Genomic DNA, 14,186 nt, shown 5'->3' with positions numbered 1-14,186 from the left:
AAAAGACAGTTTTCAGAATGGGAGAAAATAATAGCAAATTAAGCAACTGACAAACAACTAATCTCAAAAATATACAAGCAACTCCTACAGCTCAATTCCAGAAAAATAAATGACCCACTCAAAAAATGGGCCAAAGAACTAGACATTTCTCCAAAGAAGACATACAGATGGCTAACAAACACATGAAAAGATGCTCAACATCACTCATTATCAGAGAAATGCAAATCAAAACCACAATGAGATACCATTTCACGCCAGTCAGAATGGCTGTGATCCAAAAGTCTACAAGCAATAAATGCTAGAGAGGATGTGGAGAAAAGGGAACTCTCTTACACTGTTGGTGGGAATGCAAACTAGTACAGCCACTATGGAGAACAGTGTGGAGATTCCTTAAAAACCTGGAAATAGAAATGCCATACAACCCAGCAATCCCACTGCTGGGCATACACACTGAGGAAACCAGAACTGAAACAGACACGTGTACCCCAGTGTTCATCGCAGCACTGTTTATAATAGCCAGGACATGGAAACAACCTAGATGTCCATCAGCAGATGAATGGATAAGAAAGCTGTGGTACATATATACAATGCAATATTACTCAGCCATTAAAAAGAATACATTTGAATCAGTTCTAATGAGGTGGATGAAACTGGAGCCTATTATACAGAGTGAAGTAAGCCAGAAAGAAAAACACCAATACAGTATACTAATGCATAGATATGGAATTTAGAAAGATGGTAATGATAACCCTGTATGGGAGACAGCAAAAGAGACACAGATGTATAGAACAGTCTTTTGGACTCTGTGGTGGAGGGGGGGGGATGTTTTGGGAGAATGGCATTGAAACATGTATAATATAAGAAACGAATTGCCAGTCCAGGTTCGATTCAGGATACAGGAAGCTTGGGGCTGGTGCACTGGGATGACCCAGAGGGATGGTACGGGGAGGGAGGTGGGAGGGGGGTTTCAGGATTGGGAACATGTGCACACCGTGGCGGATTCATGTTGATGTATGGCAAAACCAATACAATATTGTAATTAGCCTCTAATTAAGATAAATAAATTAAAAAAAATAAAGAGATTGTCATATTGGATTTATTTATTTTGGAGGGACTGGTTATTTCAAAAAGACATTTATCAATTTTCAGTATCAAAACAGTTACACTATTGGTTTTTTTTCTCCCAATTGGTCCCCAAAGAGACCACACCAAAGGAGAGGACATTTTAAGCCAATTAAGCTGCAGGATGCACCCCTAACAGACCTCACTGAAACCTCATCAAAAAAGGGGGATTGGGTAGGGAAAGAAACTTTAAAAGATCAGCACACTGCTAGCCCACAGATTGTAGAGAGCTCTCACAGGCAGAGGGGTGACCAGTTTGCCTCAACCCCAAAGAAGCAAAGTTCCAAAATATAAAAATTTACAAGTTTTGTACATACGCTTTTCAAGATTTCTCCAGCACTAACCGATACAAAGCACAGTGAGATGGCACTTTTAGAGACAGCAGCTTCAGACCCAGAAAAGGGTGATGAGATGAGTTTCATATGGCTAAATCAGTGGCAAAACATAATTTTCTTTCCTTTCTTTCAAGGAGGCAGGAGAGCAAATAAGTGGTCACTTCAATATAAGGGGCACATGATCCATTCTGTGAGCAGTTGGGAACAGGGTAGAGCTGGAACAAGGATTTGGTCTCAGAGGTTTTACCATCTTAATTGTTTGGTCACTTCTGATGAAAAAAGAAAAAAAAAAGTTAGTCCAAAGATACCGTAAAGCTGAAAACCTGAACAGCATTTTTTTTTTTTGGCTAACTCCTTCTGGAATCATCTTTCTGCTTTGGCAGGTACTTTTTACAGGGCAATGAGGTTTCCCCAAATGGAGCCTTTCTCTGGGCTGCTAGGCTCTCAGTAAGGCAGGCCCAAACCTTTTCCCTTTCTCTCTGGAGAAGGCAATATGCATTAAGCTGAAATGTTACCTTCCAAAAGTGAGAAAGGGATTAGACTGCTGCTTCAGTTCTACGGAATTATCTGGAATGATTTTTTACAAATGGGTGTAACATCAAGAACAAAAAAGGTAATTACAAAATGTGTACATCACAACATGCTTTTAAAGACACTTTGCATTGTGCTCACATTCCCTTAAACGTTGTTCCCAAAGGTGCTCAGCCTCTAGCCCAACTGGAATCTCTGGGGAGAGGCAGAGACTGTTTGGCGAAAAGGACACAGGAGTAGGGGGGTGGGAGAGGTGGCGAAAGGAGAAAGCAGCCTTCCAGTTAAAGATCAGCCCTCCGTTTAAAGGTCAGCTTCGGGCAGGCTGGCCCCAGTGGAGTCGGAGTCGGGGTGAGAGGGAGGAGCAGCGGCAGGGCGGGGCTGGGGGGCTCTACATTTTATTCAGGTCAAGCAGAGTCTGGTTCAGCATCCTTTGTGTACAGAGGTCCTCCTCTTTGGTGCATTTCAGTTTATCTTCCAAATCATCAATTGTCTTTTCCAGCTTGGCTACTGATTTCTCAGCAAACTCAGCACGAGTCTCTGCCTCCTTGAGTTTATCGGTAAGAATCTTTATCTCTTCCTCATATTTGTCTTCCTTTTGAGAGTACTTTTCTTCAGCAGCACTCAGACACTTCAGGTGCTGGTCCATCAGTCTGATTTGCTCACCCATCTTTCGGCAACGGGACTCTGCCAGCTCCGCTCGCTCCTCTGTGCGCTCCAAGTCTCCCTCAATAATCACCAACTTGCGAGCCACCTCTTCATACTTCCTGTGTGCCTCTTCTGCAATGTGCTTAGCTTCTTTGAGTTGGATTTCCTGGAGTTCCATTTTTTCTTCATCTTTTAAGGCTTGGTTTTCAATAACCTTCATAACTCTCTCGCTCTCATCAGCAGCTTTCTCAGCTTCCTCCAGCTTTTGCAGCGCAGTGGCCAGGCGCTCTTGAGCTCGGTTCAGCTCCTCTTCAACCAGCTGGATCCTACGGTTTAAGGAGACCACTTCAGCCTCAGCCTGTTCTCGGGCCCATCTTTCTCCATCCACTTTCTGCTGGAGGCGCTTGGCCCTCTCCTCTGCATCATCGGCCTGCTGCTGCAGAACCTGGATCTTGCACTTCATTGCCTCGGTGACGGCGATCGCGGCCATGACAGTGGTCCCGGCCATGGTCCCCACCCAGCTCCTGCTTGCCTTCGGGTTCCTGCCTCCTCCGCTCGGCGCTCGGCGTTGCAGCCGCTTCTCACCCAGATTGGATTAAAAAAAAAAAAGCAAGACTTAACGATATGCTGCTAGAAGACAGCCCCCCAAAAGACATTAAACAAAACTTTGGAGCACAGAATAAACTTGATAACCTGGTACAAAATGTTCCTTTGTCTAATAAATAGCAGGGGCTTCAGAATAAGAAAGTCATAATTGAGGACACTTAAACATAAGTGAGGCAGCGATCCAGAAAGCCCACATTTTAGAAGACAAAGGGACATTCATGTATCGGGGACAGCTGACTAAAAATGCTTTGCAGGGCTCCAGGATGAGGAAAGCTGAAAGCAGCTTGGAATTACAGCGCAAGTTAGTTCCAAGTTGATTATCTGGGGTTAATTCACTTAAAAGCCAAACACTGAGCCCTTATCATAACCTGGTCATTAAATTTTGAAAAGCATGGATTACTACTCTGTTCCATTGTTTCACATGGATCTTCGTTTTTCAGACCAAGCCACTTCATCATTTCTGGATTTTCTCAGTCTTTTCCGATCTGTTGAATTATCTAAAGGTGTGGTTCCCATTTGGGGGCAATTCTGACCCTCAGGGGACATTTGGTAATACCTATAAGCATGTTTAGTTGTATTATCCTGGGGATGCTACTGGCATTTAGTGGGTAGAGGCCAGATATGTTGGTACACATCTTATAAAGCCCAGGACAGCTCTGTACAAAAAAGAATTATCTGTCTAAAATGGCAATATTGCCAAGGTTACAAAAGCCTGATTTAAATCAATTATTTCCAAAGAGTGGCCCCCAACCATGTAACCCCAATGCAGGGGATATATTAGAACTGCACATTCCTGGGGCTTCATATCTGACCTGTAGAGTCTGGAACTCTGGTGGTGGGGCCCAGAAAACAGTGTTATTACAACACCCCAACTGATTCGGATATATGTTGGTTTGAGATTAAATTTCCTTTCTCTTTCTACTTTCCACCGACTACCTACAAGCCTGACTTACATGAGACTCACCTTCCAGTGCCTTAATACCACTGCTCGACTCTGAACTTTAACTGTTCTGTTAAGATTGCTTTTTCAAAGACTACATGTTCTCTTGTACTTTGTTCCACAGTTCAACTCACACGCAACATCACACCAGCAGCATTTAGCAATGGAGGTTGCTGTACCCACTTCTCTGAAATTTTCTTCTCCCTTGAACTCCACAAAAGACATTCCTACACTTCCAACCAGTTACTAGAAAAAACTAAGAGGTCCCAAACTGTATGAATTATAGTTTATTTTCCTCCCTTTTTTTCTTTCCCCCAAACCTGCTCCCTGTTGCTAATTCCCCCTTTCTCTGGATAAAAGCAGCATCTTATCAACATTATTAATTCTTGAAATATGCCACTGTTTAACTTATGTATTATTTCTATTTATTCAAGCCATTGACAAATTCTAATCGTTCTCCTTCTGAACAGTTCTTCTGAGTGTGTCCCCGCCCTGCCCCCCCCAAAAAATGCAAAATATTTGAGATGACACTTTAAAACTTGAAGTTAAGAGAGAATGATTTAATTCACAAGGCATTTTAAACGATAGGTCAGTAGTCCTGCTCAGTCTTTCTCATGAACTAGTTTAGTCTCTTTGGCAGGCGACAGCCACAGATGCAGACTTCTTTTCAGTTTTGTTCTTGTATGCACTTCTGCAAGCTCTTTCTAATATATTATTCAATAAGGTAACACAAAACAATAGGACATACCTTGGTTCCTGCAGGGTTGAACTTGTGGCCCACACTAGGCGAAGAGCATGCGCAGTCGAGGCTGACAGTAGGAAGCTTGGGATACTTAGGAATGGTGGGCTGCAGTTTATGGGGTCGCACAGAGTCCGACACGACTGAGGCGACTTAGCAGCAGCAGCCTTTTCTACTTCTTCTTTAATAGAAATCAAATGCATACCTGTGGGCTGTACCTTTCAGTTTGTTAGTCAAATTATGGTCAGCAGACCAGTAGAACAAGCACCACCTGTGTGCCTTTAGAAACAGACTCAGGAGCCCATCTTAAACCTAATGAAGCACAATCCACAAGTAACAAGAGTCCCTAGGTGACCTGTCTGCCCATTCGGGTTTTCAAAGCACCACTTTAGAATATAAAAATTTTCTACAGACCTGAGCCTTTCCTACATGTAAGGCCCTGTGCAACAAGTCTACCCAGCTGACCATGTTTGAGAACAGTGGGTTCTCACAGTGTGGTCCTGGAACCAGCAGAATCAGCATCACTAGGGAATGGACCAGAAATGCAGGTTCCTAGGCCCACCCGGAGGTGGATCAAAATCTCAGGGCGGATCCGCTGCGGTCTGGGTTTCGGCAGCCCTGCAGTGATTTCAACGCTAATTCTAGACAATCATTGCCTTAGGGAGGACGGTTTTGGATCATAGTTGCCTGGAGAAGCTCCCTGCCTTCCCTAATAGCTTCATGAGTGCCTGCAAATGACAGCACAGCTGCAAGCACCAGCAAATACCTAAAACGTGGTTTAGGGCTAATTCATAATTAGAAGAACCTGAGTCAGTGCTAGTTCTTCAGCACTGTGAATAATAACATTTCAGGTATACACAGAAAAGTTACAATTTACAAAGCGCTTTCTGAGCCATTTAATTTAATCTTCACTGTAATACAAGGACATAAATATAACTGCCTCCCTCAACAGATAAGGAAACTAAGTGTGAGAAAGATTCAGTGACTTTTTAAAGGGCACGGGGATGTGAAGGGGCAGAGCTCGTGTTGGAACCCAAAAGCAAATTGCAGAGAGAACTTCTACCAGCTATTTGGCAAGTTAAATGGAGGAGGAGTCTCAATGTGGCTGAATGTGCCAAATTGTTTTTACCTTTGGAAAACAAATTCCAGACACTCAGGTTAATGAAGAAATACACATAAAAAATAAAATTCACAACTTTCTTTCTAATGGTTCAACAGCAAAATATATGAATATAGAGAGACAAAGCAATAAAGCAAATGAGGCAAAATGTTGATGTTTGGAAGAGTGTTACAGAGGAAACATTTCTGAGTTTTCATTATACAATTTTGGCAACTTTTCTTTGAAAAACAATACCCACAGGGCTTTAATGTGTGTCTGTGCTAAAGTAGATGTGATGTGGGAATTCCCTGGTAGTCCAGTGGTTAAGATTCCAGGGGGCAAAGGTTCCATCCCTGGTTGGGAAAAATAAGACTCCGCATCCTGAGCAGCATACCAAGAAAAATTAAAAAATAAAGTGGATGAGATGTTATACTTCTTATCTGTCATTGTGTATGTTTTTAAGACTTGGGTCAAAAAGCTTCTAAGTATAAAAGAATTTAACTATGTCTGCATTGTGAGAAGGAGAAGGTGATGGCACCCCACTCCAGTACTCTTGCCTGGAAAACCCCATGGACAGAGGAGCCTGGTGGGCTGCAGTCCATGGGGTCGAGAAGAGTCGGACATGACTGAGTGACTTCACTTTCACTTTTCACTTCCATGCATCGGAGACGGAAATGGCAACCCACTCCAGCAGCATTGTGAGAAAGCAGAGAATAGACATATAAGTAACAAGCAAAATGCATTTACATTTTTTCTTTTGGAGTGAAGATCATTCATGTATGCCAATATTCTTCATGGGGTCAATAATTCACTGTCGAAGGGGCGATTCTGAATCACAATTTTTATTAATATGGTTGTTTCAATCTAACCCTAGGCATAACATCAGTTTCACCAGAGACTCTGGGGATGTCTTTAGAGAATCTGGCTATTGACCATGCTGCAGCCTGGGGCTCTATTCTTCCAACCCTAGAGCCAGGACCTACAGTCAGCTACGTCTCAGGACATTTCATACGTATAGACCACTTTCTTCACATTTCATAGCTGGAGTTTCTAAAAGCCTTTTTATTAAATATCAAAATGTGAAAACAATGACTAGAAAGACATTACTGAGACAAGAAGGGAAATCTGATTTCAATAACAGCATTTCTGTCAAAAATGAATGATTACACCACCACACACCTGTAAGCCACTTGTAAGGAGCAGTCCTATCACCTGGGCTTGGGTCCTCTTGACTTCTATTCCTGTGTGGATAGCAAGGATATTATAAGAGCTAAGAATTGCACATGGGTTACAGTCAACAAACACTTTTCCATTTATTATCTCAATTGGCCTCATTGGATAACATAATTCCCTTGTATGACCACAGTGCTTGACTATAGGCATTACTAAGTTTTTTATTTCACAGACAAGAAATATGAGGGCCATTGAGTAATAAAACTTCCCAGGATCACTTGGACAATAGGTACCAGGCCTGATTTTCAAAGTGTTCTCATTTACTGCAGAGCCAGAGTAGCGAGTCCCATAGGCCCTACAGGGAGGTGGGGGAAGGCCAGAGCAGGAAGAGGCTTTAGGGTCTGAACATGTACTCAGGAGTACACAGAGAACCCAATGAACATTTCTGGAAATGCCAAAAGTCATAAATGCTCACTGAAAAGTATTGAGAAAATTCAAAAAGAAAGAAGAAAAAAAAGAAGGAGGGGAAGAAGTAACAAAGGAAGACATTATACCTCAACCTGGAATAGGCATGGCTGCTACTTGGGTATGTATTCTTTCAGAACTTTTGTTTTGTGTGAACCTATGCTCACTCTCCAAACTCCAGGTAGAAGCTTATAATTAACAACACTTTACGGACAGCTTTCCCTGAAGTTGGACATGCCTTTACTACCTTGTCTGAATGGCTGTTGAGTATTCTTTTGAATAGATAAACCATAAACTTTTGTTTCTCCAGGACTTTGAACTATTTCAGTGGACAGGCCCTCCTCTGTGAGCCCAATTATGCTGCTGAAAATGAGTCACAAGCTGTTTGTAATTGCTGGCCTCTTTCCTTCCCTTCACTTGCTCCAGTGAACCATGGCAACATTCCCTGGAGGCCTGGGACCAAGTGCAGGAGGTTAGATTCCCAGAAAAGCCAGGCTGGAGTGGTTGGTAGTCCTTTAGAAATAGAAATAGGGAAGACACAGGCCAATAGGAATCTTTTAGACTCAAAAGCATTTCACTGAAAAACAACAGAAGAAAATGGGCAACAAAATTCACTGCTCCCTCCCAGCTGCTCTGCAGGCCACCTGCAGGGGAACTTATAGTAGGCAATAAGGGAAATTTGTAGATCTGAAGGTTTTGCAGTTGAGCTCAGTGGATTATTCCTCTAAGGTCTTGGTAATTAAAGCATTATAACAGTGAAGCTAGAGTCAGAATTTAGATGCCTTTGTAGATAATGGGTTCATTCTGGAAGTTTACTGCAGAAGGCAAACATGCCTATGAACCACATTGAAGGTAGAAAATCTGGTGAATTGTGGCCAGACCAATTCCAGTATTGAAAGAAATAACTTGCAGTCATGTCTCTAGATAACTGTGGAGCCCTTTGGATAAGTGAAGTACCGTACATTATTTTCTATGCTGGCTTGTTTAAAATGGAATTTTACTTCAACACTACTTAAACTGATGTATGTCAGCTAAAATTGCATTGCTTGGGATTAAATGCTGTAAGAATTCTTCATAAAACCTCACAGGTCCAGGGGTTTCTGGGTGATATGTGAAAACAAAACAAGCAAAACAACTAACAAACACAAAACCAAACACCTTGCCCAATTCTGCTTGGAAAGGTGTTGCTTTTTAGCCTTGACTGTGTTCATTGAACTGTTAGCTAGGTAGAATAGAAGAAAGGAGTCCAAAATGGTGGTGGCTAAAAGATAAAGAAAGGGAAAAGCCCGCGAAAATGGAACAAAAGAAAATCCACGGACTGGAGTGAGAACTTCAGGTGAAACAAACATGCCCCCTTCTTGGCCAGTCCAATTTGCAAAGGGTAGGCTCAAAGGGGGAAAGAGACAAATCTATAAAAGGAGAAAGCCAAGATGGATTGAGGCCTCTCCTTTGGGGTCGGTCCACCCTCACACCTCAGGGTGTACTTTTCTTTGGTTGCCAAATAAAACTGAGCTGTAACTGAGCTGTAACACTAGGCCACTGCTTCAATTTTTTGCTGTGGTGAGACGGAAGTGAGGAAATTACACACTGCCCCGACATACCTGGTGCTGTTTCTGGGATTTAACCAGGCTGAAACAATCTTGGCTTGGCCCCCAGAAGCTCAACTTGGCAAAAGCTCACATGGTGGAAGCTGAACACGAAGAAAACCCAGGGCAGTGGATGTGACAAGAAGCCCAGCGTGCTGGAAATCAGGACAGCAAAAACAAACTCGGTAGAAAGCTCACTTGGCTCAGTATCAAATTCCAGAAGATCTCCAGTTAAGGTAGGAGGTCCTTGCCCCTATGGCTGGAAGGACATATGGCTAACAAAACCTTAATTCCTTTACAATCTCTTGTTTCTTGTTTCCTTGAACCCTCTGTGAACAAGCAAGTGGCAGTGGGTGCAATTGAGTGACTCTGGCAGGGGCTGTTCCCCAGTGTGTCCCAAAGGCTCCACTGTCCTCTGTGCCCTTGTAGCTGTTGCCCAAGCAGGTGAGGGTTCGTCTGTCCTTAACCTCCTTTGTGCCAAGGATCAGGCCAATGAAAATTGTGGGCACAGGTCAGGCATTTAACAGTTTTTCTGGCAAGTTATGAAAGGGGTTCCTCAGCATGCTTTTCCCACTGCCTTTTCCTCCCATCCTTCAGCTCCTCTTTCCATCTATGACACTGTTTGATTGGGCAGGTCATCATCTTTCCATTTCTGAAAGTTGTATTTGAAACTGTTTATCTAAGGTTGGGACTCAAACCCACATGGTAGGGACTCTGTGCTACGCTCAGCCACTCAGTTATGTCCGAATGGGACTTGAACCTGGTCAAAATCCATGTTGCCTGGTTTCAGGACCAATGAAGCTCAAGTTCTTGATGTCTCATTGCAAAAAAATTCAGTGAGAGACACAGCGATAGGTAAGAGGTAGATTTGTTTGGATTCAGAGAGAAGCACACTCCAAGAGTATGGGCCATCACAGAGGGTGAGTGTGGTGGCCATGGAATGTGGTGTGGTTGGTTTTTTTATGAGCTGGGTGATTTCATATGCTAATGAGTGGGAGGATCATTCCAACAATTGGGGAACCACCGACTTCTTGGTCTTTTGATAGTGTCTTGAAACTGTCATGGTGCCTCCAGGTGTGCCATTTAGTTTGCAGATTGAGGATCAAGGTTTAGCTGAATTGTATTGACTAGTCTGCCATCTTGGACCCATTTGATTCTAACCAGTTTATGTTATGCCCTTGAAAAGTGAAAGTGAAGTCGCTCAGTCGTGTCCGACTCTTTGTGACCCCATAGACTATAGCCTACCAGGCTCCTCCATCCATGGGATTTTCCAGGCAAGAATACTGGAGTGGGTTGCCATTTCCTTCTCCAAGAGATCTTCCCAACCCAGGGATTGAACCCAGGTCTCCCACATTGTAGGCAGACACTTCACTGTCTGAGCCACCAGGCAGATCTCATGTTATGCCCTTGGCCTATATCATTCTTCCGAAAGTTGTGCCCTGCCCCCTTCTGTCCCATTTCATGCTCTTTTCCTGAGCCCCATCTGGGCCCACAACGATGCTGCTACAATCTTCTGGAGGGACAACCAGAAAATAGCTGGCCTTTGGAAGGGAAATACTGTATAATATCCAATCTCTCCAGATATTCGGGCCTTCATCTTCCATGTTTCCTACAACATGTGCGACAACAGCACCTCTCAGTGGACCCACTAGGGCGGGTGACAGGCACACAATGCCTGCTAGAAGTCCATCTGTTGGTGGCATTCCTTCAAGGGCAATTGGGCTTCCAGGGACAATGTTTGCCACTTTGGGAGTTATCCCTGCAGGCTGTTTGGGCCCAAAGCCTTACCACCCTTCTCCTAAAGTTACAAACAACCCTGGATCAAATCTCCATTCCACTTTTATGGAACATCTGGTCTGTTGTCTCTTATCAATTTGTTCTTAAGTCACTAACTTCTACAACCAGGATCCTGCCCCCTTGTAGGCAACATCACTCCACCCAGCTTATTATTAAAATACTCTTAAAGCCCCTAACAGGCCCAGATAACCCACTCCTTTGTCATTACTTCTGTTATTACCTAAGTGGGTCTATGACAATGAAATGTTTACCATTGGAAACACCCTAAATTGCTCTTGTGGAGGACTAGGGGAAGAAATCAGTGACTTATTACCTCAGAGCAATAAGAGGATAAGGCTTACGGCTGTTTCACCAGATTTCCAGTTTCAGGGCACAGTCTTGGATTGCTTTACATCATAGTATCTATTCCCATCCACGGTGGACAAACGAGAAATGACTTAAGATTACAACCCCTTAATCCTACCCAGCACTAGTCACGCTGGAGAACTTGGAGATACCCAACTCCAGCCTGGGGTCCCAGGAGATTGACCTGCCTTGACCTACTTAGGGATCTCATCTCTGGGAGGTTGTCATGCCTCAACCTGCTTGGGGATCCACCAGTCCATGGGTCCCAGGAGGTTGACATGACTGACTTGCTCAGGGACCAACTTCTCTGGAGGTTGACATGCCTTTGACCTGCCCAGTGATTCGGTCTCCAGGAGGTTGTCATGCCTCAACCTGCCTGGGGATCTGCATCCTGACCTGGGGAGGCCTGACTCTCAGGTTGCAACAGTACTGAGAGGATAAGCTTCAGAAAGACTCACCCCTAAGGAAGCCCACCTGTGGAAATAGAAGGAAGCCAATTAGTTGTAGGACTATGCCCAGTCTCAGCAGTAACTCAGCAGCCCAACGAGAATCCCATTGCCTTTCTGGAAAGGCTAAAAGGGGCCCTCCAAAAGTTTACCAATCTGGACTTAGACTCTTATGAGGGACAGGTGATTTTAAAGGACACATTCCTTTCCTAATGTGCATCAGACATCAGGATAAAGTTACAACAGCTACAGCAGTAGGACCCTGCTGCCTCTTTAGGTGAGATGGTCCAGACAGCCACCAATACCTTTTATTACAGAGAACAGAAGAGGGAGGCCAAGTCCCAGGAAAGGGAGAGAAGGAAAGAGATAAGGCATGCCCAGATGCTGGCTGTCCTCCAGGGAAGCCCTATGGCAAACCCTGAGTCCTTGAAGGACAAAAGTGAAGTGAAGTTGCTCAGTCGTGTCTGACTCTTTGCGACCCCATGGACTGTAGCCTACCAGGCTCCTCTGTCCATGAGACTTTCCAGGCAATAGTACTGGAGTGGATTGCCACTTCCTTCTCCAACTGAAGGACAAGGCACGAGGCAAATGCCTAATTAGACAGGCGAGACATAAGGCCAAAGAGTGTCCAAACCATGACAAGTCCCCTAAAACAGCTTGCTACAAATGCCATCAATTGGGACATTGGGTGGCACTCTGCCCTCAGGACCCAAGGGCCTCAAGGTCAAGTGCCAAGCCTTCCCTCACAATGGTTCAACAGGACTGAAGCAGCCCACTCCAGTCAGCCCACCCATCACAGATAACCATCATGGGAGTAGAGCCAAGAGTGCAACTGGATGTGGCAGGTAGGTCCGAGACTTTCTTAGTTGACACAGGGGCTCCCTACTCTGTCCTGACCTCCTGCTCCAGAGCCTTCTTCTCCCAAACCTGTACCATTTTGAGTGCTACAAGAAAAATAATTACACAAAGATTCACCTGAGCACTTTGTTGCTGGGATGGACAAATATTTTCCTACCAGTTTCTGGTGGTCCCTAGGTGTCTTACTACCTTACTGGGAAGAGACTTTTCCCTGCCTTTGAAATCTTGCAGCTGTTGCAGTCTTAATAGAAGATGCTTTAAAACTCTCTCTTGGGGGCAAACTATTTTTACTAGCCACCAACTGAAACAACTTCTGAATGGGAGAGGCCATTTATAGATGTCTGATTAAAGGATCCTTATGTATCAAGTAGTGCTGATGGCAAATCCAGGCCTGACTATATCCCCTTGTGAGGTTCTTGACCCAGCTACTCTCTTGCCTATCTCCCAAGGGCTCTCTCCCCTTTCACTCTTGCCTAGAAACCTTGGACCACTGGACAAAGCCCCAAGAGGGATTGTCAGAAGATCCTCTGACCCATTCTGCTGCTGCTGCTAAGTCACTTGAGTCATGTCCGACTCTGTGCGACCCCATAGACGGCAGCCCACCAGGTTCTTCTGTCCCTAGGGTTCTCCAGGCAAGAATACTGGAGTGGGTTTCCATTTCCTTCTCCAGACCAATCCTGAGGAAATTTGATATACTGATGGAAGCAGCTTTGTCTTAGATGGAAAAAGAAGAGCTGGATATGCAGTAGTCTCCAATTTTGAGACCTTAGAAGCTAAACATTTGCCACCAGATTCTTCAGCCCAATTAGCTGAGCTCATAGCCCTGACTCGAGCTTTAGAGCTGGGAAAAGGAAAAAGAGTAGCCATTTACACTGACTCCAAGTATGCCTTTCTAGAGCTACATACACATGCTGCTATTTGGAAAAAAGAGGCCACTTGACTACCTGAGGGTCCTCAGTCAAATATGGTGATCAAATCCTTAGGCTCTTGGAGGCAGTCCATCTGCCCACTGAGGTTTCAGTCTCCCACTGTAAAGAACACCAAAAAAGGAGCATCAAGGTGGCAGAGGGAACCAAGTAGCTGATCAGACAGCTAAGAGAGCAGCATTACAGAACAGTGACCTAACAGGGGTTGCCACCTTAGTTCCACAGACTACTTTGCCAGAAACTTCTTCAAATACTGAAGGTGAGATCCTGAAGCTAAAAGTGAGGGCTTTCAAGAAGATCATATGGGGTGGTCCCAAAAGGAGGGATTCTTTTTCTCTCTGGGAACCTCCAATGGAAGTTGGTTAGCTCCTTTAGGGGGAAAGGTCCTCCAAAGATTACTAGAAAGGTCTTTCAGAGGAACAGGCCTCCAAACGACTATAAGACACATGGTCTCCTCTTGTCCCACTTGCCATTAAACAACCCCGATGGAGCTCAAAGACCCCAGCTGGCCCAGCCCATCCAACGACGTGGGGCCTACCCAGGAGAGGACTGGTAGATGGACTTCACCTAGAT

At 44.4% G+C, this 14,186-nt stretch overlaps 1 protein-coding gene across 4 annotated transcripts; it reads right to left on the bottom strand.

The window, feature by feature from the left end:
- Window positions 1-2,376: 2,376 nt before the first annotated feature.
- On the bottom strand, window positions 2,377-9,465 carry LOC104994615 (tropomyosin alpha-3 chain-like). 4 transcript variants are annotated; one of them, XM_010848242.1, is made up of 4 exons: window positions 9,257-9,465; window positions 7,197-7,258; window positions 4,928-5,130; window positions 2,377-3,210 (listed from the first exon to the last, which is right to left on the bottom strand). In XM_010848242.1, the coding sequence occupies exon 4, from the start codon at window positions 3,139-3,141 to the stop codon at window positions 2,377-2,379; it is 765 nt and encodes a 254-aa protein (XP_010846544.1). In that variant the 5' UTR covers window positions 3,142-3,210; window positions 4,928-5,130; window positions 7,197-7,258; window positions 9,257-9,465. The 4 variants fall into 4 exon arrangements, 3 of the variants coding, with proteins under 3 accessions (XP_010846544.1, XP_010846543.1, XP_010846545.1); XM_010848241.1 differs by lacking the exon at window positions 9,257-9,465 and adding an exon at window positions 7,745-7,843; XR_825965.1 differs by lacking the exons at window positions 2,377-3,210; window positions 4,928-5,130; window positions 9,257-9,465 and adding exons at window positions 6,668-6,702; window positions 7,745-7,843.
- Window positions 9,466-14,186: the final 4,721 nt, after the last annotated feature.

Source organism: Bison bison, unplaced genomic scaffold, assembly GCF_000754665.1.
Source record: "Bison bison bison isolate TAMUID 2011002044 unplaced genomic scaffold, Bison_UMD1.0 scf7180017864263, whole genome shotgun sequence".
NCBI lineage: Eukaryota > Metazoa > Chordata > Mammalia > Artiodactyla > Bovidae > Bison > Bison bison.
This window is presented reverse-complemented; position numbering and strand designations above follow the sequence as displayed.